The sequence below is a fragment of the Columba livia genome, chromosome 19 (assembly GCF_036013475.1).
Source record: "Columba livia isolate bColLiv1 breed racing homer chromosome 19, bColLiv1.pat.W.v2, whole genome shotgun sequence".
Taxonomy (NCBI): domain Eukaryota; kingdom Metazoa; phylum Chordata; class Aves; order Columbiformes; family Columbidae; genus Columba; species Columba livia.
The window spans coordinates 4663475-4689443 of NC_088620.1; the positions used below are offsets into that span (position 1 = coordinate 4663475).

Here is a 25969-nt window from a genome sequence, read left to right on the forward strand (position 1 = left end):
AAACAGCCAATAGATTGGAAGAAGAGGAGGGAAAAGCTTCATGCCAAAGGTTGGTTGCTTCTGGCCTGGTCTATTTAAATCTTCCAATTGCTTATTCCCCTGGGCTGCAAGGGAAACTGGGAAATGTAGTTTTTTGGCATTACAATTCACATTTCAATATCAGACAGTCAGAGCTGGAGGAGATCACGGCATCCCCTCCTCCCCACGGCAGCAGGTATTGCTGTGCCGCCTGGTTTTGCATGCTCCAACACTGGGCATTGCTGAGGGGGTTCCCCACAAGGGGCTTTCCCTGGTTATCTTCCCAATTTGTCTGTTCTGCAACATCTCACCCCTGCTAGGACACCCTAAATAGCACCCACGTATCCCTAGTGTGGGTATCTTTCAAGCATCACCAGCCCCATGCTCCCTCCTCCTCAGAGTCCATCCCTGCAGCAACTTCCATCACTCACCTCATCCCTGGACCGGAGGAGAAGCAGCACCTGCCTCCTGATTAAAAGAGACACGGCACCGCTAATGAATTCCCATCCCCCTGCACCCAGTACCGAGCGTGGCCTCAATTCTGCACATTTCTGCCCTGTCATCCAGCATCGCAGATCCCGCGCTGACAGCAGGTGACAGGCGATGCCGGTGTCCCCGAGCTGCAGGGCTGATCAGCCGCACAGGTACCAGCGCTGGGGAGCGGGCATGGTGGGATGGGGGGAGCAAGGCTCAGGCCAGGCCCTGGGGAGTCCTCCTGCAGAGGACAGGGAAGAATTGCCCCTCCTCCTGCCATGGCACATTGTGCTCCATCACTTTGCCTGTGCACAGCCCACCAGTCTCCCCGCTTCCCACTGCAGCAGGGTGAACCCTCCAAGACATCTCCCACCCACCAATGAGCCCTTGAGAACATCCCATCTGTGCTCACAGCTCCGGTTTACAGGTCTGCATGATCTCTCTATAGCCCCCAAACTGCAGCCGTGTGGATCTAAGCCTCAAGCACCGCTCCGAGACACCATTCATCTCAGCTCCTCTGGCCCGAAGGAGCATCCTGCTGCGGCAACCACGCGAGCCAGACCCACCCCGACTGCCATCGCCGAGTTACCTTCCAAGCGCAATGGGCTGTCGCGGCTCCACACCACCCGCACGCTCAAGAAACAGGATTATTCCTGTGCAAATAGGATGGAAATCCCCTGTGGACAGAGAAGTGGAGAAGATTAATATTGCACCAAGAAGCAGAACAGACACATCTCTTGGTGCCAGTGACATTTGCCTGTGCAAACATTCAGTTACAGAGGTCAGCATTTGTACAGGTAACCCTGGGAGTCAGGCGCCCAGGTATCTTTAAAAGTCTCATCCAAAATGCACTGGAGAGCTTATGTGCTAAATGAAAGGTGGTTATTTGCTTTCTAAGATAATGAGAAAAATTCTGAACTTTCTTCACACTCTCTATCCACAGTTCTCAAAATCCTCTAGATGAACTCTGCATCCAGCCTGTGCCCATCTGACAGGCTGGCCAGGGATGAGGACAACGCTTGGCCAAGCAAGTGCCAGAAGTCCCAAGGAGCCTTTGCTCATAACCTCCCTGTTACAAATCACAGGAAAATAATACATGTCAATTTACTTCTGAATCACACCCTCCAGGAACCTACCCCTTGTCTGCAATGATGCTCCTAGCTGGAAGAAGAGCTCATCCCCTCCTCAGGCACCCTGACCCTGCCCATAAACCACAATCCCATGGCTCAGGTACCTTTTGGGGCTGCAGCAGCCCGGGGAAAGTGCACAGATGCTTCCACATCATCGACACCCACCAGCTCCCGTCTGATCGCCAGCTGCGCGGCCGCATTCTCACGCTATCGCAGAACTCAGCACCCTGTCCCTATCTGCCCGTCCTCATCCCGCTGCCCGGCTCCGAGGCATGTGGAAAATCTCAGCCCACCTGCCATCAGCTGGCCAGATAACCCTTGTCACTGCTTCAGCCTGGCTGTAGCCGTCATCTCCCCGCTCGACAGCCTCCTGGTTTCTCCTGCTCCACGCAGGGCTGCTGAAAACATCTGTGAGCAGAAGCACTGGTGGCTGGGAGCCTGCAGAAATAGGGAGACTCAATCTCTTCCTCCTATCCAGCCCTGTGCTGGGGATGCCGAGCTATTGCTGAGCATATTCCTCAGGTGTTGTCACTTGGGAAAAAAAAATACCTTGAAAGCCCTGGGAGGGAGTTGATTTAATCTGGTGCCTGTCTCTTCTGCTGACACTGATACGAGGGAATTTCTCTGCCTCAGCCACAGAGCTGCCTCAGCCTCCCTATGGGAACCCAGCCCTGCACCCCAGAGGGAAGAGGATGGAGGTTCCTCCATCGGTGGCATGGGACAGATGTAGGGCTGGGAAGCCCGTGTCTGAACTGCAGCAGGAAAGGAAAGAGATTTGGTCTCTCCTGAAGCCAGGTGCGCTGTCACTGCTGGTCCCAGAGGTTAAACGGAGCTCGGGAGGGAAATGTCACTAATTCCTGCACTGTGACCATGCTGAGCACCGTCCCACCATGCACACAGAGCTCAGAGGAGACACGCTATGCTCTCAGAACAGCCACAAAACCAGGCGTTTATAAATATCCCTGCTAAACCTGTAGATGGACTCCCTGCTCCAGCAGGGCTATTCCAGGCCTGACACATGATCCACACGGGTCATCGAGCACTTCAGAAAACACCCAGACAGACAAATCCAGACGGACAAACCCGGCACGCTCCATGTACCATGTCCGCCCGGCCCCGGCTGCACTCCCTATGCAGTGCTGCAGCCCCCGGGGCTGGGGGCTGCTGGCCACAATTCCCCTTGTAGCCACGGCCATGCACACAGTGTAGCCATGGCCATGCAGAACATGCTGGAGATGCGTGTGGGATGAAGGGGACAGCAATGTCCCCTTTCGCCGCAATTCACTGGCAGCTCTGGTGCACCCCAGCCTCCAGCAGCCACTAGCCAAGAAGCAGCGCTTGCAGCCAAAGTGCTTGTGAGCAAACCTGCAGCATTCCTGGGTGGGATTCTTCCAGGGGTGAAAGAAAAAGCCTGGCCAAAATAAATTATAATCTGCAGTGTTTACAGCACACACAGCAATGCCAGTCATGCCCATCAGCACAGCATAGCCTCTGGTGGGCTGCTTTTATTTGCTACTGCTCAGATGGTAAAGGGGAGACCCTGCCTTTCAGTAAACCTGGAAAACAGGCTGGAGGCACAGTGCTGGCCATGATACCGCAGGGAGCAATAGCAGGAATGGGGCAATGAGACACAGACAGGTACATCAAATGAGCAGCAGAAGGAAACACAACTCACAGCATCGCCAGACACTCCTAATTCTTACTTATCACAGCTTGGCCTCGCATCTCCAGCAATTCCATCAGCAAGCACAGGAACCGTTCTGCTCACAGCTTAATGCAGCCGCTCTGGGGTGGATTGTGCTAATGCCTTAATCACTCACAGTAGCGCAAAGGGGACGGGCATGACCAAAACCTAAAGAAAACTCCAGCTGAAGATGAAAAGCTGATTTAATTAGATGAGATAATGCAATTTCCTAGTTGACCAGAACACCAGAGAGAGCCAAGTTGAAGCAAGACCTGGCTGAAGCTTCAGTGAAACGGGAGTCGCAGAATATGCAGTTTCACCAGATTCATAAGGCTCTGAGAAACTGTGACAAGCTTGTTTGAAAAGTGTGAAAGAGCCTTGCAAATGTCAAAGTATTTCAGCACCTTCTGGAGGCTGCTGAAGCAACTGGATATTTCATTCAGAGATGCTAATTTCACTCTTTCTTCTACTACATGATAGTAAATCGCTTGTTACTTGAGTGTGTTCTTAATTTTTATATCTGTTGCAGGGCTAGTGACTATAATTGTGCCCTTCACAGAGGTTGTGAAATTTAAAATAAATATTTAGCCAATGCTTTGAGAAATGTGCAGAAGGAACCCGTAACAATATACTGTGTTTTTTCCACCTCCTGTGGGTGGAACGGAGCAAATCTGCCTCCCCGGGTGCCATGGCGTTCACTTGTCAGGATCACCCAGTAGCTCCAGTCTCTCCTACCTGCCCGAGGGCAGACAGCAAGTGCACAGTGTGGAAAAACACCAGGAACTACATGAACTAATCAAGCCTGCTGAGAGTGCGGTGCGGGAAGGACTAAAAGACATTTACTTAGCGCCGTGCTGCTGGGCCATACCGCAAGTGGCACCGGCAAAGCAATTTTTACTTCTCAGTGCCTCTGGTTTCCATTTAGAAACAAGTCATGGAGGACACGCACACCAAGAGCCCTGCGTAACGCCCGACACACAGCCGCTATTACCGAAAACCTGGACATACACTCCTCAACTAGTGCTCAGCTCTTCAAAGTCAGATTCTCAGCTGGCTGATGGTCAGCAGGACCAGCCAGCAACATTACTCCTAAAACTGCCAATAATAGAAGTTTCCAACTTTCCCACAGGCCACTGATGCCTCAAACACTTCTTACTGTTCCAGCTACTGCTTGGTCCCTGTGCTGTCGTGGCGAGAGCTCTGGGTTTCCAGTTGCTTGAATTGTTTCCAGTTGCCCATCCAGCCCAGGGCTATAGGTTTTGCAAATAAGGAGACTATCTATTTATCAAATATACCACCCAAGCTCCAGCTGGGGGAGGAAAATCTTAATCTGAAAAATCAAGAGAAAATACAATGCTTTTTTTTTTTTTTAAGGAACACAGTTTCTAAAAAAAACTACATTACCCACAATTCACGGACATGTGGGAGGAAATGCTGCATGTGCAAAGGAGGTTTAGCTTCAACAGCTGCAGTTTAAAAGCGAAATACAGGGGGAGGGATGGGACTGGGCGAAGGAGGGAGGACAGGGAGGCAGGGAGAGGGGGGGAAGCTGAGACCCGCTGCCGATCCGGCCGCCGGAGCCGCTGTCATGCGGCGGCCCCTGCCCGGGCAGCCAGCGGGAGCTGCCGGGCACGCCCGGGGCTACGGAAAGGCTACGAGCGAGTTTCTGCAAAGTTTGACCTGGTTGCCTTTTTGATGCTGCAGCAGCCACCGGAGCGGGAACCCCCCCGGCACCCCTTTTGCTCCACCGGAGAGGCTGAGACCCGGGGGCCGGCGCCGTCCCCGTGTGCATGAATGTATTGCGAGAGAGGAAGCTTGCGGCAGCCGGGAGGCGGAGGCACCGACCCTGCTCCTCTCACCTCCCCGGGCATCTAGCAAAGAGGAGAAGGAGGAAAAAAAAAAGGCGAGAGAAGGAGCCTCCCCCCCGCACCCCCCCCCGCCGCACCTCGCCCCCGCGCAGCGCAGGGAGCCCGGCGCGGTGCGCGGCGGCGCGGCCGGTGTTCGGCGCTGCTCCCGCCGCCGCGGGATGCTGCTGTGACCCCCCGCGGGGCCCACGCGTGTGCGGAGCAGCTCCGCACACCGCCCATGAGCCCCGCGGGTTGAGCCACAGCCGGCTCGCCCGGGAGCGGCGGCAGCAGCGGCAGCGAGAGGAGGAGGAGGAGGAAGGTCGGACACCCCTGCGGAGACCCGCTCGCCGAGGAGGAGGAAGGGGAGCCGCGGGGCCGGCGCCCCCCGGGCCGGTGCGTGGCGGCGGGATGGCACGGGCGGCGGTTCCGCGGCGCTGAGCGGGCGCGGAGCGGCGCGGCGCCGGGCGGCCGCGGGGGAGGTTCGTCGCCGCCGCCTCCTGCCCCGCTGCGCAGCCCCCGGAGCCCGCCTGCGCGACCAGGACCGCCGGGTTATTCTTTATGGTTTCGGCTATTTCTAAGGAAAAAGAAAGAAAGAAAAAAAATCAACTCCCAAAGCTGTGACATCGCCGGCGGAGGAGCCTCTATAATCCGAGAATTGGCTACTTTTTGCATTTTCCACCCGTCGTTTCTTTCTGTTATTATTGTAATTTTTGTGCGAAAGGAAGTTATGAACAACTGCAAGTCAGGAAGTGGAAATCCACACCGGTTGTGACAAGCTGGGGCTAAAAACTATTTCATTATTTATATAGATGTGTCTATCAACATTCTGCTTTTCATCCAAAGAATAAAGGGAAATACCGGCTGGTCCTATGTTTGACGGTGAATGACAGACTGCATCTGAGGAAAGGAAGGACTAAATATATCAGCTAAGAACACCACCGTTATTTATTGAACTCAAGAGACATTTTTTTTAACCCAAAGACTGTTTGAGGGAGAGAGTTAATGGGTCATTAAAAGGGGAAAAAAACATTTAAAGACCCCTTTGCTTCTGAAGTGCAGCTAACCTCAAAATAGGAGCAGTGCTTGTAAGACAGATACTCAAATTAAGGCTTTACGTGATAAATTTTCTATCCTATGGATATCAGTTTTGAGATTACAAACCAAGAAGATCTGTAATTGATCTAGCACTAGATAATTTCAATGCCTAATATTCCCCAGGATTGCTGGAGTACCCTCGGAGCTGCGTCAGGCTGTACTCGGGTTATGCCATGGGCTGTATTCAGAGCATTAGCTGCAAATCCAAAGTTTTCCGGGAAAGTATTTCAGTGATTGAAGTCAAAGCCTCCATCGATCCCATTCCCACCAGCATCGACGAGTCCTCCAGCGTGGTCCTGCGCTACCGGACCCCTCACTTCCGAGCTTCTGCACAAGTCCTGGTGCCCCCTATTCCCAAGAAGGAGACCTGGATCGTGGGCTGGATCCAGGCTTGCAGCCACATGGAATTTTACAATCACTACGGGGAACAGGGAATGTAAGTATTTCCAAAAGCGCGTGCGGGTGCGTTTCTCCAGCGGGGAGAAACAGCAGGAGGATCACGGCCTGGCTGGGAAATACTGGATTAATCCAAAAAATTAAAATCCAGTAGGTTTGATTCTAAAACCCGGCTCTTCTGAAACTTAACAGGACTTTCTGATATGTTTAAAATACAGGAGAGCTTGTCTCTGCCCCTCTAAAGGAGTGCGTGCCCTTCTCTTCTAAAGGGAGTATGCCCAAGCCCCAACCAAAACCCACTTGTTCTGTTAGGAACCCAAAAGCAACACTATATTTCATAACAGCTTTTGAGCAGCACTGGAGATCCTGAAATCGCTATCGTTGATGCGCCTTTTACCCGAGGGGTTCCCCTGATGACCAGCTTCTCCCTTTGGCATTGCTCCCCATCCCCGACGGGGTAAAAATGCACATTAACGAGCCCTGGGGAAACTCAAGGGCTGACACTTGTGGCTCAGTGCCGACCCCAGCGTGCGGTGCTGCTGCTGCAGTGGGCCATGGCGTGAGCTCCGCAGCCCACCAGCTCTAGGAACAGACTTTTAACGTCACAGGAGAAATCCTGCATGCTTTGCCCACGGTAGCAGGCAGCCAACAGGGAAAGAACAAGGTGGATTTAACCCACTGATAATGAAACCCTTTGCATCACCTTGGAGCAGGGTGAAAATTTCACTTTACCATCATTTTAAATAATGTAAGAGTGGGAACGTGTAGGTATCTGTGTCAGGTAGGGGGAATCTAGGGGCTGTTTGCATACTAAAACCCCAGTGTTACAGGTCAGACAGTCATAGTGAGACAGCAGTGAGTCAAATTAAAATGTCACCTCCCTACTGTGAAAAGTCATCTCTCCCCAGTCCCCCACCAGTTCACCAAACGCTGGTGCAAGCTTTGGCCTGTAGTTAAACCAGAAACAGCACCTGATCTCCGAATGCCTGCACAGAGCAGCAATTCTGCAACTCACGGTGCTGGGCAGCACCGGGTGCAGCCTCCTGGTACAGCAGAAATCTGTCTGTCCAGCCACAGGGACAAAACCCGACCGCAGAGCTGGCAGATGGTTTGGTGGCTGGAGGTGCCGACGCTGCCGGGTCTCTGGGGGCAAGGGAGAAAGGACGGGTTCTCAGATGTAAAGCTAATACACGTTGTAAGATGTGGACCAGAGGGAAGGGCATGCCGAGGAGCAGCCCTAAGTGACAGACTGTCCCCTCCTTCTGTCCCTGTGTCCCCTCTCTGCTCAAGCAGAAAGTGCCTTGAGAAGCAAACTAGCACCTGGCAAACCCCAGCAGCGAGGCTCAGCAAAGGACAAGACCAGCTTATCTTGATTTTAAAAGTACTTACAACAGGCCTGAAATCGGTAGGTTTTTTGGCTCCATCACCATCTTTAGCAAGGACAATTTGTTGCTCAGATGTTCCCAATTCCAGGCCTTCGGGATTTGCATGTGTAATTCTCAGGCTCATTTAGAAATCCTGTCTTTAACGGCCAGCTGCAAAGGAAAAAAAGAGAAGTCCACTGTGTATAAATACAGCTCACATGCACCGAATAAAGAGGACTGGGCAGAAAGCTATTCTGCTAGTGCTGCAAACCTCAACACATCCTTATAATTCTCTGCACCTGAGTTCCCCTGTGTTTAAAAGGATGATTTGGTACAGTCTTCCCTTGCTGGAATGCTTTGAGACAAAAAAAGTTGTATCTACAAGCTAAGTGCTGTAAACAGGTAGTCAGATTTAAATATTGCAGCTGTGTAGAAGAGCTATTAGCCAGAAAATCATGGAAACAAAGATTTATTATTTTTCCCTATGAGGTTCACTGACATTTAATTGATATAAAAAAGAGTTACCCAAGCATAAGGAGGAATTGGTCTGCTCCGCCACTCTCTTTCTGTAGACCATCGCCATCTGAAAGCTATAAATAAAGGTGTTTGGGGGCAAAGGCTTCTTTTTAATGCCATTGAAACATGCTCTTGGAAGACCTTTATGTAGAGAGAGACCTGTCTGAAAGGATGGGCCAAGCCTTTAGCTGGTGTAACTCAACATAATCCCACTGACCTCCATAGAGCTACGCTGATTTATGCCAACAGAGTGTTTGTCCCAACTTTCCATGATGAAGAGACTACTGCAACACACATATTTTTAATCACTGGCGTGACAGGCAAAGAGAAAACTCCAAATAATAATAATAATAATAATAAAAAAAACCCAGTCGGTCAACCAGAGCATTAATAGTTACAGCAGGCTTTGGATTAATTTTTCACTTTTATGCTCGAAGTTGTTAGCTGTGCATAAGCTGGCCATTATGTTGAGGACAGAAACAGCTGAGAAATACTGGAGCAGATGGAGCTGTGCATAACGCTCCTATAGGGATGTTAGCTACAGAAGGGATAATTTAGACACACACGTTTAAAGTGGCACTGACAGTTTTGGGGGCTAAATGTGGTATTTTTAAAGGAAAATAAAGCTCGGATAACATGTCAATGCTGGAATCATTTTACATGCAAGTCAGTGGGTGCTGCTGGGAACATGAAACCCCCAGTGTGAGGATGCAGACGTGCTCTCTGACCCCCCTTCTGTGCAGAACTGGGGCAAACTCCCCTTCATCCCCATGGCTGGTGTCACTGCTCCCCCTGACCAGGGTTTCACCCCAAACCCTCAAGGGAAAGATGCTGCTGTGCAGCGGGAGGCAGCAGGATCAGGCCTCAGAGCTCTGACCTGTGCAGTGGGACCAGTTCCCCACTGGGATTTCCTGGCCTGGGTGCTGGTTTGTGCCCCGGGTTGTGCAGCAGCTGCTGGGACCCATGTCAGCAGCCAGGCGATGTGGGAATGGCATCACCCAGCCTTGTTTCTGCATCTCCATGGAGATGTGCGAGAAGCGATGCAGATGGAGATATGCAAAACAGAGAGATAAATAAATCAGAGTTTGAATATGATCAGCCAAGGATTTGGAGAAGTTTCAGGTATATATTTCTCCCCAGAAGGACCCGATGGGGCAGCTGGGCAGCATTACATCATCGCTTTACCTTACCAGGCATCTCACTCTGGTGAGATTAAATCTTCCATGCCCTGCAGCAGAGACACAATGAACTCGAGAAATCGACTTGTCAAGAGAATAAACCTCGGTCCTCGGGAGGGAAAACACGATCAAAACCAGATTCACCAAAGGAAAAAAGGTTTTGCTTTCCATGCCATGGGAATTCACTGAAATACCCCACAGGGTTTTAGAGGAAAAGGCTTTGCTGCCCTTGTATGTCCCTTGGCCCTTACCTGCACTGTGAGCTCTCATCTTAGCCCAGTTAAATGGGATCTCCAGTCTGACTTGAGCCTGCTCAGCTAAACCAGCAGAAAATCATCCCTTTTCCTTAGTTGCAGTTTTCTGCTAGTTTTATCCCCTGAACCAACGTGCACCAAACATCACTGCTGGTTTCAGAACAGAGGCAGGAACGTGCAGCTGGAGGATGGGGGGAAGAGGGACCACAGCAGCGCGGCTGCGACAGCAGGGGAACAACAGCTTAAATTTCCTTCCTGTTCTTCGCCGTGACCCTGGCTTGAATTGCTTGATGTGCCGGAGTAGGTGAGAGAGGCACTGTGAAGGACAATTTAAAATTAAGCAGCTTTGAATATCAGGTTTTCTTTCTTTCAGCTGGTCACAGGCGCAGGGGGGCAGGTAGGAGCAGGGATGTGAAATACCTGGAACAGCTTTTCACTGCGCCCACACATCGCGCTGGTACCTGCACAGAGTCTGCGTGGGGCTTCTCTGAATCAGGGAGCTGGTGGAAAGGTTGGATGTTGGGAAGCTCAAGGTTACGCAAATCCAGCTGGCCTGTGACTGGCTTTAAGGAGCTGGGGCTGAGGATGCACTAGTGCCCATGCTTCTCTGAAGAGGTTAAATGAATATACACGTGTCTGCGCTGGATGCAGCGGGTTGGATTTGCTGTCGCTGCCCAGGCTGCTGCAGCCATTGCTTTGGCTTTTGTGGTGGGGCAGCACCTGGAGGGCTGGGGAGAAGCTGGAGGCTTCATTTTGAGTGGCAGAATAGGAAGAAATGGATCCAAATGAGAATTAGGAGGATAAAACTAAAGCTGCTTGGCTGTCAGCAGCAGGGCTATGGTTGTGCCACAAGGAATAGTTCAAGGTTCCTTCTCCTGGTAGCAAGGAGACATTTGTTAAGAGAGGTTTGTTGGCAACTCCAGTCTCTGGTGGTGCCAATACAGACTCTGAAGGTTTCTGAAGCAGCAGAAACAAGCTTGTCAGTATTACAAGCCAGAATCTACTGATTTTGGAGCTGATCAGCTCTAGTGGATCCATGAAACCAGATAGGTTGGTTTCTATTCACGCCTCTTCCCTGCTATTGTCAGCAAAGTGTTTACTGGGCACTTTCTGATCTTTCCTTGGCTCGACACTACCGCAGAAAGATGCTGATGCAGCCAAAGATCATTCCACAGCATTCTTTCCAAAAATCACCCAAAAGAGCAGTAGTTGGCCTGTTATTTAACATGGACAGGCTGTGCAAGCAAGGGCTGCTCACCTGGCTGGCAGGCAGGCGTTGCTGTAGCAGCAGGCGAAGAGCAACCACAGCAGCACCAACCGTCAGGCAGCCTGTGCTTTTGCTCCAGTCATGGGACCATCATAAGGCCTCATTTTTCTTCTCGTTTCTAAGCTGCACAGACAAAGCGTGACGGTTTTGAAACCCCGGGGTTAACCGCACTCGCTAGAATGAGGCACCGCAGAGAAACACAGGCCAGTTTCTTCTTCCCCATTGCTGCCCACGCCTTCCCTGCAGCAGGATGCTCGGTCGCGGTGGGATTTCCCAGCCTCTGCAGACAGCACCCTGCCTTCAGCAACCATTATAACTCCACCATTTTGCTCTCGTTTAAACCCTGGGCAAATCCTGAGGAAGTCCTGTAATTCTGTACTGGTCTGGGGTCAGATACGTCTACTGGGAATGAAGATGGGGACAAGCCGCGCTGAGTTGCCCTGCAGCTTCCGAGCAGCCTGTACCTGATTCTTCTGCCCTTCACCCACATGAATAGGCTGGAGCAGCCTGGGGGGGGTGGTTATCAGCCTCTTGTAGCATCTCAAGTCCTAGTTTGGCGCCTCCACACGCGCAGAGATGCTGTGGCTGCACCTTAGCACCACGCATGTCACAGAGCAAACCTCCAGCAAACTGTCACATCTCATCCTGGGGTGACAGCCAAGCTGAGTAGCAGCCACTGTCTGAATGGAAAGTAATCCTGAACCATCTGCTGAAAGGGAGAGAAAGAGCCCCCAGATGGTGTTTCAGAGCCGGGCTGGGATTCAGGGAGGTGGGGGCTGCAGAGCACGACCTCCGCTCATCTGCCCACCGAGGGCTGAGCTCATCCAGCATCCCTGGAGCTTTTCCTTTCTCAGCTCGTGCTGAAGAGCTTGGGGGACCGTGAGCCAGGATGACACTGATTTAGAGAGCAGAGCATATAAACATCTCTCCGTGGCCGGGGGTCCTGGCAGGACTGCTCAGGGATCTCCTTTTGGCTGCCTTTGCTAAAAATTTTTCTTCCAGGGAAAGGACTCCCTCTGCCTGCTGGCTATGAGCTCAAGGAGAGGATTGCTGCAGCTGCGGTGCCGTAGCTGACAGCAGCCCATAAATCTGCGCAGGGAGATGTCACGCTTGCATAACCCCCGGCTGCTGCTAACCCCTGGTCTTACTGTTCAGAGCATCTCTAGTTCCCGCAGAGCATCCCTGCATCCCGCAGAGCATCCCTGCCTCCCCTGGAGCATCCCTGCATCCCGCAGAGCATCCCTGCATCCCTGTCACACTTAACCTCCCAGGTTCTTCCCAGGACGCCCAACCTGCAAACCAGCTGCCTCCTGCCCTTCACCCAGCGCCTTTGTGGCACAGGGGAGATTTTTGCAAGGAGCCCTGCTCGCATGAAAAAAGATAAATGAGATCTTTAACCCCGCCACGGTATCTTCTAGCAACAGCCAGACATTTACAGCCAACTGCTGAACAATCCAGTGGTTACAAACATGGAGGCACGTCACGGTCATTAACTAATTAACAGTCAGAACAGCCTTGTGAGACGATCACATTAGTCCTGGCCAGCAGAGAGAAGCAGCTTGTCCCAAACCTATGTCAGAGCCAGCTGGGCCTGATTCATGCCCACCCTCCTTCACCCGGCCGCAGCCCCCACTTCAGCCAAGGGGCTATTTTAAGCCACAGCACGGACTTATTAAAGGCTTGGACTGTTCCCCTGACGAGCCCGAGCGTGTCCCCTCTGTCTCCCTCCCAAGATAACCCGTGTCACAGCGGGAGCCGTGGGGCTGGGGGGGCTGGTGCTCAGCCCCACCGCGGGGTCAAGTGCAAATGCCAGGCTGGGAGCTGCCACACAGCCTCTCCTACCACCTCGGTGTCGGGGACACCATCTCCGAGTGGCAGGGAGGGCTGGTTGGTAAGCAAGAGACAGAATGTACATTAGAGCCACCTCTGCCAGCCTGATTTTTAAAAGAATGTCCTTAAAATACCTGCCGTGCGCTGAGCACATGGTGTGTGGTTATGCCATCCTGGCGCCTTTGCTCTGCAAATATCTAACCTTTTTTTCTGAGACATTTGCAGTAGTCTGCTTCTATTGGCACATCTAATCTTAAGAATTAAATTGGAAGTTAATAAAAAAAAATATATATATATATATCCCAGTTGTGCATCAAGCATTACAAGGTGCCAGAGGACCATTTCCACTTATTTTCTTGCTAGAAAGACTGACCTTTCTGTCAGTCCCCCAAGCGCAGCGCACAGACGCCCGGCTCAGGCAGTTTTACAAGCTGGCTGACCTCAGTTCCTCTGATCACTGTAACACCATCCGCAGCCCCGAGCTGCGTGTGCAGCCTTTGAACGGGGTCCCTGCTCGGGCTGCAGAAGGATGAGTTACACGGCAGACAGCGGGAAGGGACAGGGCCTTATCCAGAGAGAAAATGAGTGTTTGCAGGTAGGGAGTGAAAAGAAAGAACAGAGTAGGGCAGTGGGAAGCTTTATGGTCCGGTTGAGTTACAGAATCGTAGAATCATTTTGGTAGGAAGAGACCCTCAAGATCATCGAGTCCAACCATTCCCCCACCCCTGGCACTGCCCCATGTCCTGAGAACCTCATCTCCGTCTGTTCAACCCTCCAGGGATGGTGACTCCAGCACTGCCCTGGGCAGCCTGTTCCAATGCCTGACAACCCTTTGGGGAAGAAATTATTCCCAAGATCCAATCTAAATCTCCCGTGGTGCAACTTGAGTCTGTTTCTTCTCATCCTATCGCTTGTTACTTGGGAGAAGTCCTTGGTTTTTACTTCCACCGCTGAGGTCTTCTGTCACCTCACCCCCAGGGCCAGCTCTGAGCTGGTCTGTTTTTCTGCTGACATGGGTGATTTGGGGCTTTTGAGAGGGAGAAACTGAACCCTGAGCCCCATTCTCACCAGCACAAGAGTCAGGAGATCCTGACCACAGTGCCGGAGCGAGTCCCTCTGCTCAAACAGCAAGAAGATCCCTGCAGCACTGGATTTGCTCCAACACCAAAGCTTTCCTGAGCACCCACCCTTTGCAGCCTCATTTAAACACCGACATATTTTGAACCACTCCAGGTGGCCACCGGTCCCCGCAAGGACAAGCCTGGTGGTGGTTCTTTGGTGGTGTTTAACAGCAGGACAGATTTTCCTGGTCAGTCCTGGAAGTTTGCAGACACAGATTTAATGGCAGGGATGAGCTCCTTCAGCAGGATGGCATGAAAGGCACAAATTCCAGTAAAAGCAAAAGGAGGAATGCATTAAAAACTCCTTCCTGTCTTTCCATCATCTGTCTTTCCTTGAAGTCCACCGTTTTTCTAAACAAATTAATTAATGCATTATCCATAATTTGTTGTTGATTGTGGCAGGTCAAGTTGGGAGCTTCCAGATCTACTGGACGGTAAAATCCAGGCCATCAGTGACTCAGACGGAGTGAACTACCCCTGGTATGGAAACACGACAGAAACCTACACCATCGTGGGGCCCACCAAGAAGGAGTCCAAGTTCAACATCAGCATGAACGACAACTTCTACCCCAGCGTGACGTGGGCGGTGCCCGTCAGCGAGAGCAACGTGGCCAAACTGACGAGCATCCACCGGGATCAAAGCTTCACCACCTGGCTGGTGGCCACCAACACGGCCACCAACGAAATGGTGACCTTGCAGACTATCAAATGGCGCATGAGGCTGGGCATCGAGGTGAATCCCAGCAGACCCTTGGGGCAGCGTGCCAAGCTGCAGGAACCCTCTGCTCAAGAGCAGCCCCAGGTCCTTAGCAAGAATGAGCCAATACCACCTAGTGCCCTTGTCAAACCCAATGCCAATGATGCTCAGGTACTCATGTGGAGGCCAAAGGATGGACCACCACTTGTGGTGATACCTCCGAAACACCGATAATACAAACCTGACATCCCGGCACCAAAACGGAGGGGAAAAAAGAAAAAAATAAAGGCAAAACAATCACTTAGGTATTAGAACACACATGTATAATGAGCAAAATAAAAATGCACTTTTTATTCATTCAACAAATGCAACCATTCTACCTTCTCCCATTGGGACGGATTTCACTGTGCTAAAGCTAAAGAGGAGACCTGTGACGGGGTCTGTCTCATCACTGGATTCCTAAGGGAAGAATCTGACACTGATGTCTACCCGTATAGCTTTTTATTTTTCTTCCCTATCTTAGTTACTGTTTGAACTCAGTCTCATTAGCTTGTCCAGACTGCCCAGAACAATAAGAACATTTTATTTGGGATTTTAAGGTTATTTTTTTTTCTTTTCGATTGAGAACAAAAGTTCCCAGAGCAAGAAGTTGACTATTTAAGATAAGGATTTTTTTTTTAAGCTCTAAGGTTCTGAGTTGCAAATCCAAGTCATGCGGCCTTATGTAGACTTTGCTTTGCATTGCCAAACTTTTGCCTTAAAGCTATGTTTGAAAAACAACAAAACCACCACCAGGCAGAATGGCCTTTCTACAGAATTTTTTGGGAGAAAGTTTTGGAACAAGGAGTAGATTTCCGATGTGCCACAGGCTGATGGATGAAAAGGGCATGAGATTGGAAGAAGCGTGATAAAAAGAGAAAACGAATCTTCCCAGTTTTAAAACCTGGAACAAGGAAGCATGGAAATAATCTCAGTTTCAAAGCAATGCAAATAACCAACCTGCTGTGGGGTATCTGTGGAGTGGGAGCTACGAGGCTTCTCCCCACTTTGCAGAAGGGGCAGCAGGGACGTGGGTATCCGCCTCCTGATAGCATCACAAATTGGGATCATCTCACAGCTGGAATTGTGGCCCCGGGAGCCAACATAAATCGAGAAGGGGGGATGTCCCACTGTGTTTGTCTTTAGGACACACGGATGGTTTTGCCCAGCTAGTTCACGGTCTCACCTTCTCGTGGCGTAAAAGCCAACGGCTCGTGCACCAGCTGTTGTTGGGTGAAGACCTGTTGTCCTGTTTTCCCACAATATCCAAATGACGGTGCTGTAAGAAAAGAGCAGGTTATAAAAAAGGATCCTTCTGAAGTCATTGGAGATGCAGGGGTGTAAGCAAGGGCAGATCTTATCTACCAAGTCTACCCAGCAATATCCATAATTCAGGAACAGCCACGTCTGGAAATAACAGGCAGCCCTTCCTAGCAAACGGTGGGAGCAAGCTATGAAAAACTCTTCTTCCCGTGATAACAAACCACATCGGGGTTAGTCAATAACTTTCTTCCAAATGACCTCACGATCTACACGACTGTCAGGAGCGGGGCACAGACAGGACCTCGCATTGCCATGCACAGGGAAGGCGCGAGCAGGGAGCACCCCAGCCTGGGGTGTAGATCCCCGGGTAAATAAGGTGCATTTGGAGCAGGAGGTGGAACCTGTAGGTTTTCATGAAGACCAGACAGATTCAGAGACAAGCAGATGCACTTCTGCAGGGGAAGGGGGCTTGAAGGAGCTGGGTTTGCAGGCAGAGGAGGTTCTGCAGAGGTGGCATCTGGAGCACAGGGTACTGGACAGAGGATCTGCTCTCTTGCTCCAGCACACAGCCTGGGGCAGATCGCTTCCCTCTCTCCTTCCCCTAGAAAATATTTCTTCCTCTTATTAACAATTTGCCTCGAGAGCTGGGACTGAGGAGAGCTCAGTGTGCCAGATACAAGCCTGGCCCTGCTGAGCTGGTCTGAACAGGTCTCACAACCCCACACACGCTGCTCTAAAGGCTCTCCCCTCGGAGAGGCACCACTTCGCTGCTATTGTCACCTTCAACTTCCACACAGGACGTTACCAGCGAGAAATGCTCCCTCCTCCTCTCTCCAAAGCCACACACACCATCTACTTCGGCAACAGGTTGAACATCACCACCTGGCTGGGGAAAGCACGCCCAGAAGATGTGTCCCCCACCGTGACAGTCTCAAACCAGCAAACGAGGATCCTGTGTCCCTGCAGACCCCGTGTCAGGGGAGCTGCCCTCCTCACGCACCGGTTTTCAGAGATGCTCGGCCACAGAGCTGCTCTCTCCAGCGGGCAGATGTCCAAGGTAGGAAGCCCAGCATTACAAGCAGCTTGCAAACAAATGGACTGGATCAAACCCAAATCCACAAGCCAAAGGTTGCCTAAATCTAGGCTTTGGGACTACAAAGGATGAAGCTAGGGAGACTTTGACTTGCACAGTCACTCTGTATTAAACTCCATTTTCTTACATGGATTCAAATCCTAACTATAGCTCTACTGGCACAGCCATTTGGGACTTGTCTGTATTTTCTCCTAGGCAATACATGCAGAAGAGGACAAAATGTGAGCTGTGGGTGAATAGCTGGTAACATTTGGATGCATCTTGGCTGCCGCTTAGATGCACTTCTGGGTGGTGCTGTGGATGGGAGCAGAAGGGGTGTTTATGTCTGGTATTCACTTTGTCTCCAGGTGCTGAGTACTTACAGTTCTCACTGATGTCAGCATGGGTCGAAGAAATCGGACCCAGTTGTCTTAATTAGCTGCACGAAGGAATTCCAAGGCAAGATTTCTTCTCAGTCACCAAAAACCACATTCAGGGAACACCTACGTCCTTTTCCACTTAGCTTTGTGTTGGACTTAGTCTCCCCGTACATTAAGTAAATCTGGTTCCTCCTAGTTCTTCTACCTGGTGGACTGGATGCATCCATGCAATTTGATAGTAACCTCCTGGCTAATTTGTCCTGTTGCACTGAATAGACCCAGCTGAGCACTAAATTCGAATTTCACATTGGGGTCGGCTTTGCATGGACTTCTCCCTTCCCAAAGAATGCCTTTCTCCCGTGCCTAGGTTGAAACGTGTCCCTCCACCTCCATTCGCATCACCAGACACAGCATAGGAAAGTGATGCTGCCTCTTTGGAGATCTCATGCGTTGTGATTAAAAGTGATGTTTGTTTTTCTTTCCAATGCTGCTTTGCTACAAAACTAACGGGGACAGATTGAATATAAAAGGGACAGGTGCTATAGACATTGCTGGTTAAGAGCCATGTGGTTAGAATGGGGATTGACAGGGTCCCAAAGGGGGCTTAAATGTCTGGGGCCCTGGGGCATCCTGCACTGAGTAAGGTGGTCAACGAGCAGAGGTAAATAAAAAGCATTTTGCAGAACCAGGAATGCACAAAGGATACGCTGGGAAGGTGATGGGGCACCAACACAGGATCCTGTGAGCTTGTCTCTGCCTCACCCCTCCCGTCAGTGATGCTTTAAGGCCCCAAATCACCCCAGGAGCTGAGAGTGTAGCCTGAGCATCCCTGTCCAAATCCCATAGTGGTCCAGGGCTCGTTTCCTACCCTTGACACTGGGATGAGTGTGGCAGGAGAGTGATGGTCCCGCACAGAGTCAACGAAGATCTTGAGCAGCGTTGGGAGGGGTGGACCCGTGGAGAACAAGGCTGGGTTTGGGCAGGGGGGTCGGGCAGGGGCTGCCGAGCTTCGGTGCTGCTCTCCCTCCTGCCCCGGCTCCTGGTGCAGCAATAAGAATTGTCCTTGGTCTTGCAGAGATACTGTGAAAACAAACCCAAGATGTATTGAGTCTGGACACTTACAGAGATGTAAAAAACCCAAACCCCTGCTTTTATAACAGACAGAGAAATAAAGTGAAGTTTTCAAACAGGTCTGCCTGGAGTCGTTTGGGCGGTGGCTGTTTTTAAACAAATGGTTCCACCACCTCTGCACTCACGTTTCAAGGTGATGATAAACACTCTGTTTACCACGAGTGCCTTTTCTCCCCATTTCAGCTCTTATGCCGCATCCGAGCGTGGAGGTTTCTGGTTAAAAATCCCAGCCAGCATCCTGCATTTTTCACTGCCAGGCTGCTGTGCATCTTGTGAGGGCAGGATGGAGCCAAGCCGGTTGGCGTGGGCAGCAGCCGAACTTCTGCAAATTCAGTCTCCTGCTGTTTGCTTATTTAGCAAAAGCCTGGTCAGATGTGAGCTGTATATGTTGCATCTGGAGAGACACAGCAGTTTGGCCAGGCTGCGGTACCCCAGGCAGCAGAGAGCGGCTCTGCCCTTTCCAGCCTGGGCAAACAAGAGGTTAAAAGCTGCAGCAGCATACAACTGGTTTGCAAATACCACGCTGTATTAATTTCATTCTTTCCCCCCTCATTTTTCATATTTAGGTTCAGTAAAGAAAACTGTCGACATCATTTTCAGAGGGCAGGGGGTGCCTGGCCAAGCAGCAGCACAGCTCCTGTGCCATCCTGTTCATCCGTGGGTCCCAACCCCAACACCATCCAGGTCTGCTCTCCAGCTCCTCCTGCCGCGGGCTGGTCCCACCACCAGCTCCCTTCCCACCTGCTGTGCCCCAAGGCAGACACAGGTTGCTCTTTTTTGTTGTTCTGTCAGTAGTTCTGCTGCTCTGATCCAACCTGCGAAAAAGCATCAAGGCTTCTCCAAAAAGCAGCAGAACAAAGACTTGTTCTGCTGCAAGACGGTGCTGCTGCATCCACCAGCTCCCACCCACCACCCCAGGACCCTCCTGCCCAGCTGGGGCTTTCCTGGTGTGTGCCCTGAACACAGGGCTGGACCCCTACCTGTGGGGCACCCCCCGACAAGATGCACCTCACACCGGTGTCCCCCGTTCACTGCGTCTCCCTGGAGCAAAGGAGCCCGTTATGAGCCCGTTGTGCCCCTTGAAGGTTGTAGCCAACCTTTGCAGCTCCAGAGCCTTTTGCACGGTGCTGCCAGGCAATGGGAAGACCTGGTACCATCATCCACAAAGCACAGAGGTGTGTGCCCACATCAACCACCACATGGTTTGGGAAGCTCCAGCAGCACATCGCAGGGACACAAACCCAAACGCGGCAGGGGAAGAGGAGGAATGAAACGTACAGGAGGTCATGGCTTGAGGAATGTGCACGGATGGAGCCTGAGCGGACGACGGGTTCTGGGTGGGATTCCTTTCCGTGATGGAAACTCTCCAGCCTCATCTGTTGGTAGCAGGTTAAATTTAGATGTCCTAGTTTGGGAGGGAGGGGTGGGGAGGAGACACCAGCCAACTCACAGCTGTTTTGGGTGACACCCTGAAAGAGCCAAAAGTGCCCGGTCACTTATTGTCTGCACAGAGACCTTTGGAAGCCACCACAGAAGGATCAGGAGGACAGTGAGAAGGACACGGGCTGCTGAACCCAGCAGAGCCCAGTTCTGGTGCTTCAGGTAACACCAACCTCCATCCTTTATGGCAGCGCTGAGGCCGCAAATCAGACTTCACCTTTCCTGAGGTTTTGTCGCTTGGCTTTGTGATTTTCCAACCTCGGTTTTAAGCAAACTGAGGCAAGTTTCGTCCTTTGAAGAAATACTCTCTGGTCTCCATGGTCCCCGCTCAAAACTTTTTGCAGGGACTTCCCTGTGCTGATGCAAATCGAGTTTTGTTTCCTATATCTTCTATCTCACATCTCGGTGAGCTGTTCATGTGCTGCAGCTGCAAACGCTCTTTGTATTCCTTCATGTTTTCAAGTTTCAAAGCAAAATATTTTTAGCAATGCACTGAAGAGCCTTGAAGCATCTATGAAAGAATAAAACACCATGTTGTGTTGCACGCATGTAGTTACTACAAATAAGCAAATAAGGCGGATTTTTTTGTGGGTCCCCACAAAGGTGCAGGAACAGTGTCACAGCAACACCCCCACCATAGTGTTTGAGTTTTCTGGCAACATACAACTTAATTATCTCTAGTTCGGGGAATGAGCTCAGATACCAACACTGGCGGCACAAAGCGTGCCCGCGTGTGATAAAGCCACGTACGGAGAATTCCCGGCTCCGCAGCGGGAGCCAGAGACGCCTTTGCAGAGAAGGAGCTTTGTGACCTACTGGAAGGTGCAGAAAATGGAGGTGGGGACGGTGCAAGACGGTGTCACCACGGGGCCCTTGGGCAGCCGAGACAAAACCAGCGCAGCCAAGACCACTGGTGCTCTGCAAGACACCCGTGTTCTGGAATACCAAGCATTAGGGCAACAAAGATGATCAAGGGAGTGGAGCACCTCCCTTATGAAGCTGAGGGAGCTGGGGCTCTTTAGTTTGAAGAAGAGGAGACTGAGGGGTGACCTTATTAATGCTTATAAATATATAAAGGGTGAGTGCCATGAGGATGGAGCCAGGCTCTTCTCGGTGGCAAACAATGATAGGACAAGGGGTAATGGGATCAAGCTGGAACACAAGAGGTTCCGCTTAAATTTGAGAAGAAACTACTTCTCAGTGAGGGTGGCAGAGCCTGGCCCAGGCTGCCCAGGGGGGGTTGTGGAGTCTCCTTCTGTGCAGACATTCCAACCCGCCTGGACACCTTCCTGTGTAACCTCATCTGGGTGTTCCTGCTCCATGGGGGGATTGCACTGGATGGGCTTTCCAGGTCCCTTCCAATCCCAAACATACTGTGATACTGTGATTACTCAGTAAAAACCTTCAAAACAGGACATAAAATAATTCTTCTTTCTTTCTGTGCCTCTTTGGGATAAAGCTACATTTTGTCCCTTTTTTTTCCAGAAAAAGGCACGTTTCTTTGTTGCTCTTTAGCCTTTAAGGGAGCAGAAATCCCTGGCCTGGTCTCTCCATGGGTTTGGGGAGGTCCCACATATGTCTGTACCACCACCAGTGCTCTGCCACAGCGTAGCATCCCCAGCGCTCGCCTTCCCACCGCATCGAGGCCACAGTCTAATCTCGGGAGAGGAAAAATTAAATGCATTCTTTCATTAGGAATAATTAAGGTAAAAGCCTTGCAAGATTTCTTCTCCTACTGAAACGGCAGGGAAAACACAGCACAACCACATTAACACAGATAAAATTATAAGCTCCTGCAGAGTAGCTGTGGAACAGTCACTGCTAGTTAGTTGGGGATTAACCAGCACGGACAACACAACTGATGAAACGAGGGCTCCAAGCCCAGCTAGTCCTTGGCTTCTTTACCAGGTCTGCCAAGACAGCGGCTTTCTGTGTTAGCAGCTTTATTCTTTGGTGGACATCTGTCCACAACAACCTGGATGGGGGCCACAAGATCACAGGCCACCTAACCCAGAGAGGCCAGAACAGCTTCTGGCAACCGCCAACAGGCACTTGCCAAGTCCTCCAGTCATCTAATAAACATGCAGATTTTTTTCAAAGTCGACTTTGCTCCATTTTGTGCATATTCCTGTAGGTTTGTGGTCACGATCAGCATCTCTGTGCTGCTCGGCTCCTCCAGCAGCTGCTATGGAAACCAGGAGCAGCACCCGCTTCTCAAGGGCAGATAGTTCAGGGTGCTGGATTTTCAGCCACGATTCTGGAAGCATTTCCAGAATAATGCACGTTCAGTCAGGATCTGCAGTCACTCCTACAGCCCTTCACTTGCAGAGCGTAAAGGAGTTAAACAGGTAGCACAGCAGGGACAACCCCCAACTGCTCCCATCATTCCGAAAAAGAACCTTTAAATGGCTCCGCATGCCAACATCGCATTCTTACCAAGCCAATCTTCTCCATAGCAAGAGGTTTATTCGCTATCGGGGGGAGCGCAGCTGATAGGGCCTTGCTGGGAGGTGTCGCATGCCGCAGCGAGGGGAGATTAATGCGAAGAATTTAAGGTCAATGGTTTGGGCCGGCTGCTATTTATAAAGAGGAAGGAAAGCAGAACAGCAGTATCGCTTCTAGGCCTTAGGAAATGTTGTATAGTCCAGGAGAACACCCTGGGAGGGCACACGGTGACCCACCTTCAGCTGCTTCTTCCATCTGCAAAACAGCAAAGTCCAGACAGTTTGCTCCTCGGTTCCAGGGCTGCGGTCCCTGGGTCGCTGGCACCCGTTCTCTTCCACGAGGGGAAGGGAGGTTATAATAAACCCCCAATAACAGTGCATGAAATCCAGGGCATCTGGAAAACCTGCACAGCCTCGCAAAGCCTCTCCACATATGACAACAAGCCCCCCTTCTACTCTATATTCCCCATATTTCAGCGCTTTCCTTTCCAAAGGGGACCTACCCAACGTCATTCCCAGAGACAGGAAGGACACTTTGCACAACTAGGACAGGAGTTGGGTCAAACGCCAGCGTTTTACGTTGACTTGGAAAAAGCGATTTCTTCAGGAGCTGTTGATAGATGTAAGTATTGAGTTTATGACACTGGACACAAAAACAAGCAGTTATCAACTATTTCCAATTCCAAAAAGTGACCACATGCTCACCAAACCAGAAAAATGACACTTGGCATCATATTGTGTGGTACTGGAAAAAGAAGTCATGTTTCTGCTGAAAACAGAAAAAGCAGAAGTACCCCAAAATGTTCAAATAGGAGCAACAAAATAAAACCATCCAATCTGCATGTATTCAACTAATAGATAAGCTGGTAATTCAAATGCATTTTTCACAAAGCAACAAAACCCTGTTACATCATTTAGAGGTTTTATGGAAGTCAGATGCATCAAATAGAAAGTGTTTGTCCAGAATGCCTTCAGGGCATTCTTGAAAACATTTGTTCAGTATGTTCAAGTATAAACATAAGAGAATTTCACAAATGCTATTGACTAACGCCAAAAGCTACAGGGAAAAGGTACAATCTCAGACATGTTAGAAGAAAATGTAGCTGACAGTAGAATCCAACAGCCAAAGCCATAAGCTGCAAAATCACTAATGCCTCTGGATGGAGGTCACACTTGTAATTCCAGGGCCAGAAGTTCTCCCTGTAACCCGAGTTCCACTTTCTGAGTTCTGTAAAATGTACAGAAAGGTAAAAATAGGAGAGCTTTTACTTCCCACCTCCCTGCTGAATGTTACTGCCATGGGAACGTGTTCTGCACGCTGCCAGTTTCTCCTCAGATCATTTCCTATTTCTCCACTGAGCCTCTGGCTCACACATGACTCAGTTTCAGCACTTCAGTGAGATAAGTATGTGCCCCATACTTAAAATTAGCAGGGCAAACTTCAGCCCCTTCTTAAGAGCCCAGGGTAATCAGTCATTCTCTTCAATGAAAAATGCGCTGCTTTACATCAGGAACCAACTTGAGCTACTCCCTTGTCCAAGCAAAGGACAAACAACAGAAAGCCAAGTTCAGTATGGGGCTGGTAACCACAGCACACAGCTAGTTCTAGTTGTCAGAGGGTGCAGGGAGGCAACTAGGAAAGCTAAGGCCTCCTTAGAATTAAACCTGGTGAGAGGGGTCAAGGAAAACAGAAAGAGCTTTTTCAAATACATTGCAGATAAAACTAACACCAGAGGTTCCAGCAGAAGCTGGGGAATGACCTATTAGAGAGCAGCATAGGGGAAAGGGACCTGGGTGTCCTGAGGACAGCAGGGTGACCATGAGCCAGCACTGGGCCCTTGTGGCCAGGAAGCCAATGGGACCTGGGGTGGGTTAGAAGGGGGTGGTCAGTAGGTCAGAGAGGTTCTCCTGCCCCTCTGCTCTGCCCTGGGGAGACCACACCTGGAATATTGTGTCCAGTTGTGGCCCCTCAGTTCCAGCAGGACAGGGGACTGCTGGAGAGAGTCCAGCGCAGCCACCAAGATGCTGAAGGGAGTGGAGCATCTCCCGTGTGAGGAAAGGCTGAGGGAGCTGGGGCTCTGGAGCTGGACAAGAGGAGACTGAGGGGGGAACTCATTCCTGGGGATCAATATGGAAAGGGGGAGTATCAGGAGGATGGAGCCAGGCTCTTCTGGTGACAACCAGTGATAGGACAAGGGGTAATGGGTTCAAACTGGAACACAAAAGGTTCCACTTAAATATGAGAAGAAACTTCTTCCTGGTGAGGGTGCCAGAGCCTGGCCCAGGCTGCCCAAGGGGTTGTGGAGTCTCCTTCTGTGCAGACATTCCAACCCGCCTGGACACCTTCCTGTGTAACCTCATCTGGGTGTTCCTGCTCCATGGGGGGATTGCACTGGATGAGCTTTCCAGGTCTCTTCCAACCCCTGACATTCTGGGATTCCAGGGACATAAACCCTTTCATCACAAATAACATCGAGACAGGTAAAATAGTTTAATATAGAGCAAGAACAAGTGTTGCATAAAAATAAGCAAAATCTTTTTCTTAAAAAAAAAAAAAAAGTCCAAGAACTTGTATTTGAAAGAAAAGCTGTTTGGATATTGATCGTGCAGGTGACTCATGAAGGCAGGAGCTACGGCACTTCTACAGGAGAGTTCAGGATGCTCTTAGCTTCTCCATCCGCTAAATCCAGAGGAAGATCTGTGGAGCAAGAAAAAAACAGCACAGCGATAAGTGCTAGAGTGTCACGCAGTATTAATTCAGCAGATCTCTCAAACTTCAGTCTCCTTAGTATCAGGAGTTTATTATGAGAATTCATCGGTATTTTCAGCACCTTTCACCTGATACTGCAACAACACACACTAACTAGATGTAATTATGCTTATTCCAGAGCCTACCATCTGGAGACACACATGCTTTCTTCTGCGTGACAGGGAAACAAAGTAAAAGAAACTTGCTCAAGGAACCCTGCAGCCAGTGGCAGAGGGGATGGCAGAGTTAACCTCGGATCTTAGTCCCGTTCTTTAACCGTAAATCAGGATTTCAGATCAGCCAGAAAGGTACCGGTTTACTTCACTCCTTGTTTCAAGCTGACAAATGGAGCTGATATTAGATTTGCACACACAGCTTGTGCACACATATCACGTGCTCAAGAAGTGGAGAAAGAGCGTGATCTAACTGAAAATTCTCTTATATGAAAGATGAACCTCCCTGGAACGCACGTGTTCAGAGCTTACTCTTTGAGCTCTATGCAGTGTATCTAAAAAGGAAATCAGAACTAGAATGTTACTGCTACTTTCAAAGCTTGCTCTTGTAAACCATTCGGCTCTTC

At 50.5% G+C, this 25969-nt stretch overlaps 3 protein-coding genes across 8 annotated transcripts in view; 1 reads left to right on the top strand and 2 right to left on the bottom strand.

Moving 5' to 3' along the window:
• PLPP7 (phospholipid phosphatase 7 (inactive)) overlaps positions 1-8298 on the bottom strand; it is a 21684-nt gene extending 13386 nt beyond the window's left edge. The window contains exons 1-3 of one of the 5 annotated variants that reach the window (XM_065035807.1): positions 8034-8298; positions 1082-1169; positions 450-733 (exon numbers count right to left, since the gene is read on the bottom strand). In XM_065035807.1, coding sequence (XP_064891879.1) covers positions 450-581 — 132 coding nt within the window. In that variant the 5' untranslated portion in view covers positions 582-733; positions 1082-1169; positions 8034-8298. Of the gene's footprint in view, positions 1-449; positions 734-1081; positions 1170-1726; positions 4579-8033 lie in introns of those variants that run through there. The other 4 variants (XM_065035806.1, XM_021280090.2, XM_065035808.1 and 1 more) reach the window with 4 other exon arrangements.
• FAM78A (family with sequence similarity 78 member A) lies at positions 4831-18816 on the top strand. Its single transcript, XM_065035809.1, has 2 exons — positions 4831-6684; positions 14577-18816. Exons 1-2 carry the CDS (start codon positions 6422-6424, stop codon positions 15103-15105), a joined length of 792 nt encoding a protein of 263 aa, XP_064891881.1. The 5' UTR covers positions 4831-6421; the 3' UTR covers positions 15106-18816.
• A 6296-nt stretch (positions 18817-25112) lies between these two features.
• NUP214 (nucleoporin 214) overlaps positions 25113-25969 on the bottom strand; it is a 39319-nt gene continuing 38462 nt past the window's right edge. For both annotated transcript variants that reach the window (XM_065035801.1, XM_013370612.3), the window contains exon 36: positions 25113-25338. In XM_065035801.1, coding sequence (XP_064891873.1) covers positions 25305-25338 — 34 coding nt within the window. In that variant the 3' untranslated portion in view covers positions 25113-25304. The remainder of the gene's footprint in view (positions 25339-25969) is intronic.

Coding starts and splice junctions, on each gene's coding strand:
- FAM78A (XM_065035809.1), top strand. CDS start 6,422: ATGGGCTGTATTCAGAGCATTAGCTGCAAATCCAAAGTTTTCCGGGAA. Junction 6,685..14,576: donor CACTACGGGGAACAGGGAAT/GTAAGTATTTCC, acceptor TGATTGTGGCAG/GTCAAGTTGGGAGCTTCCAG.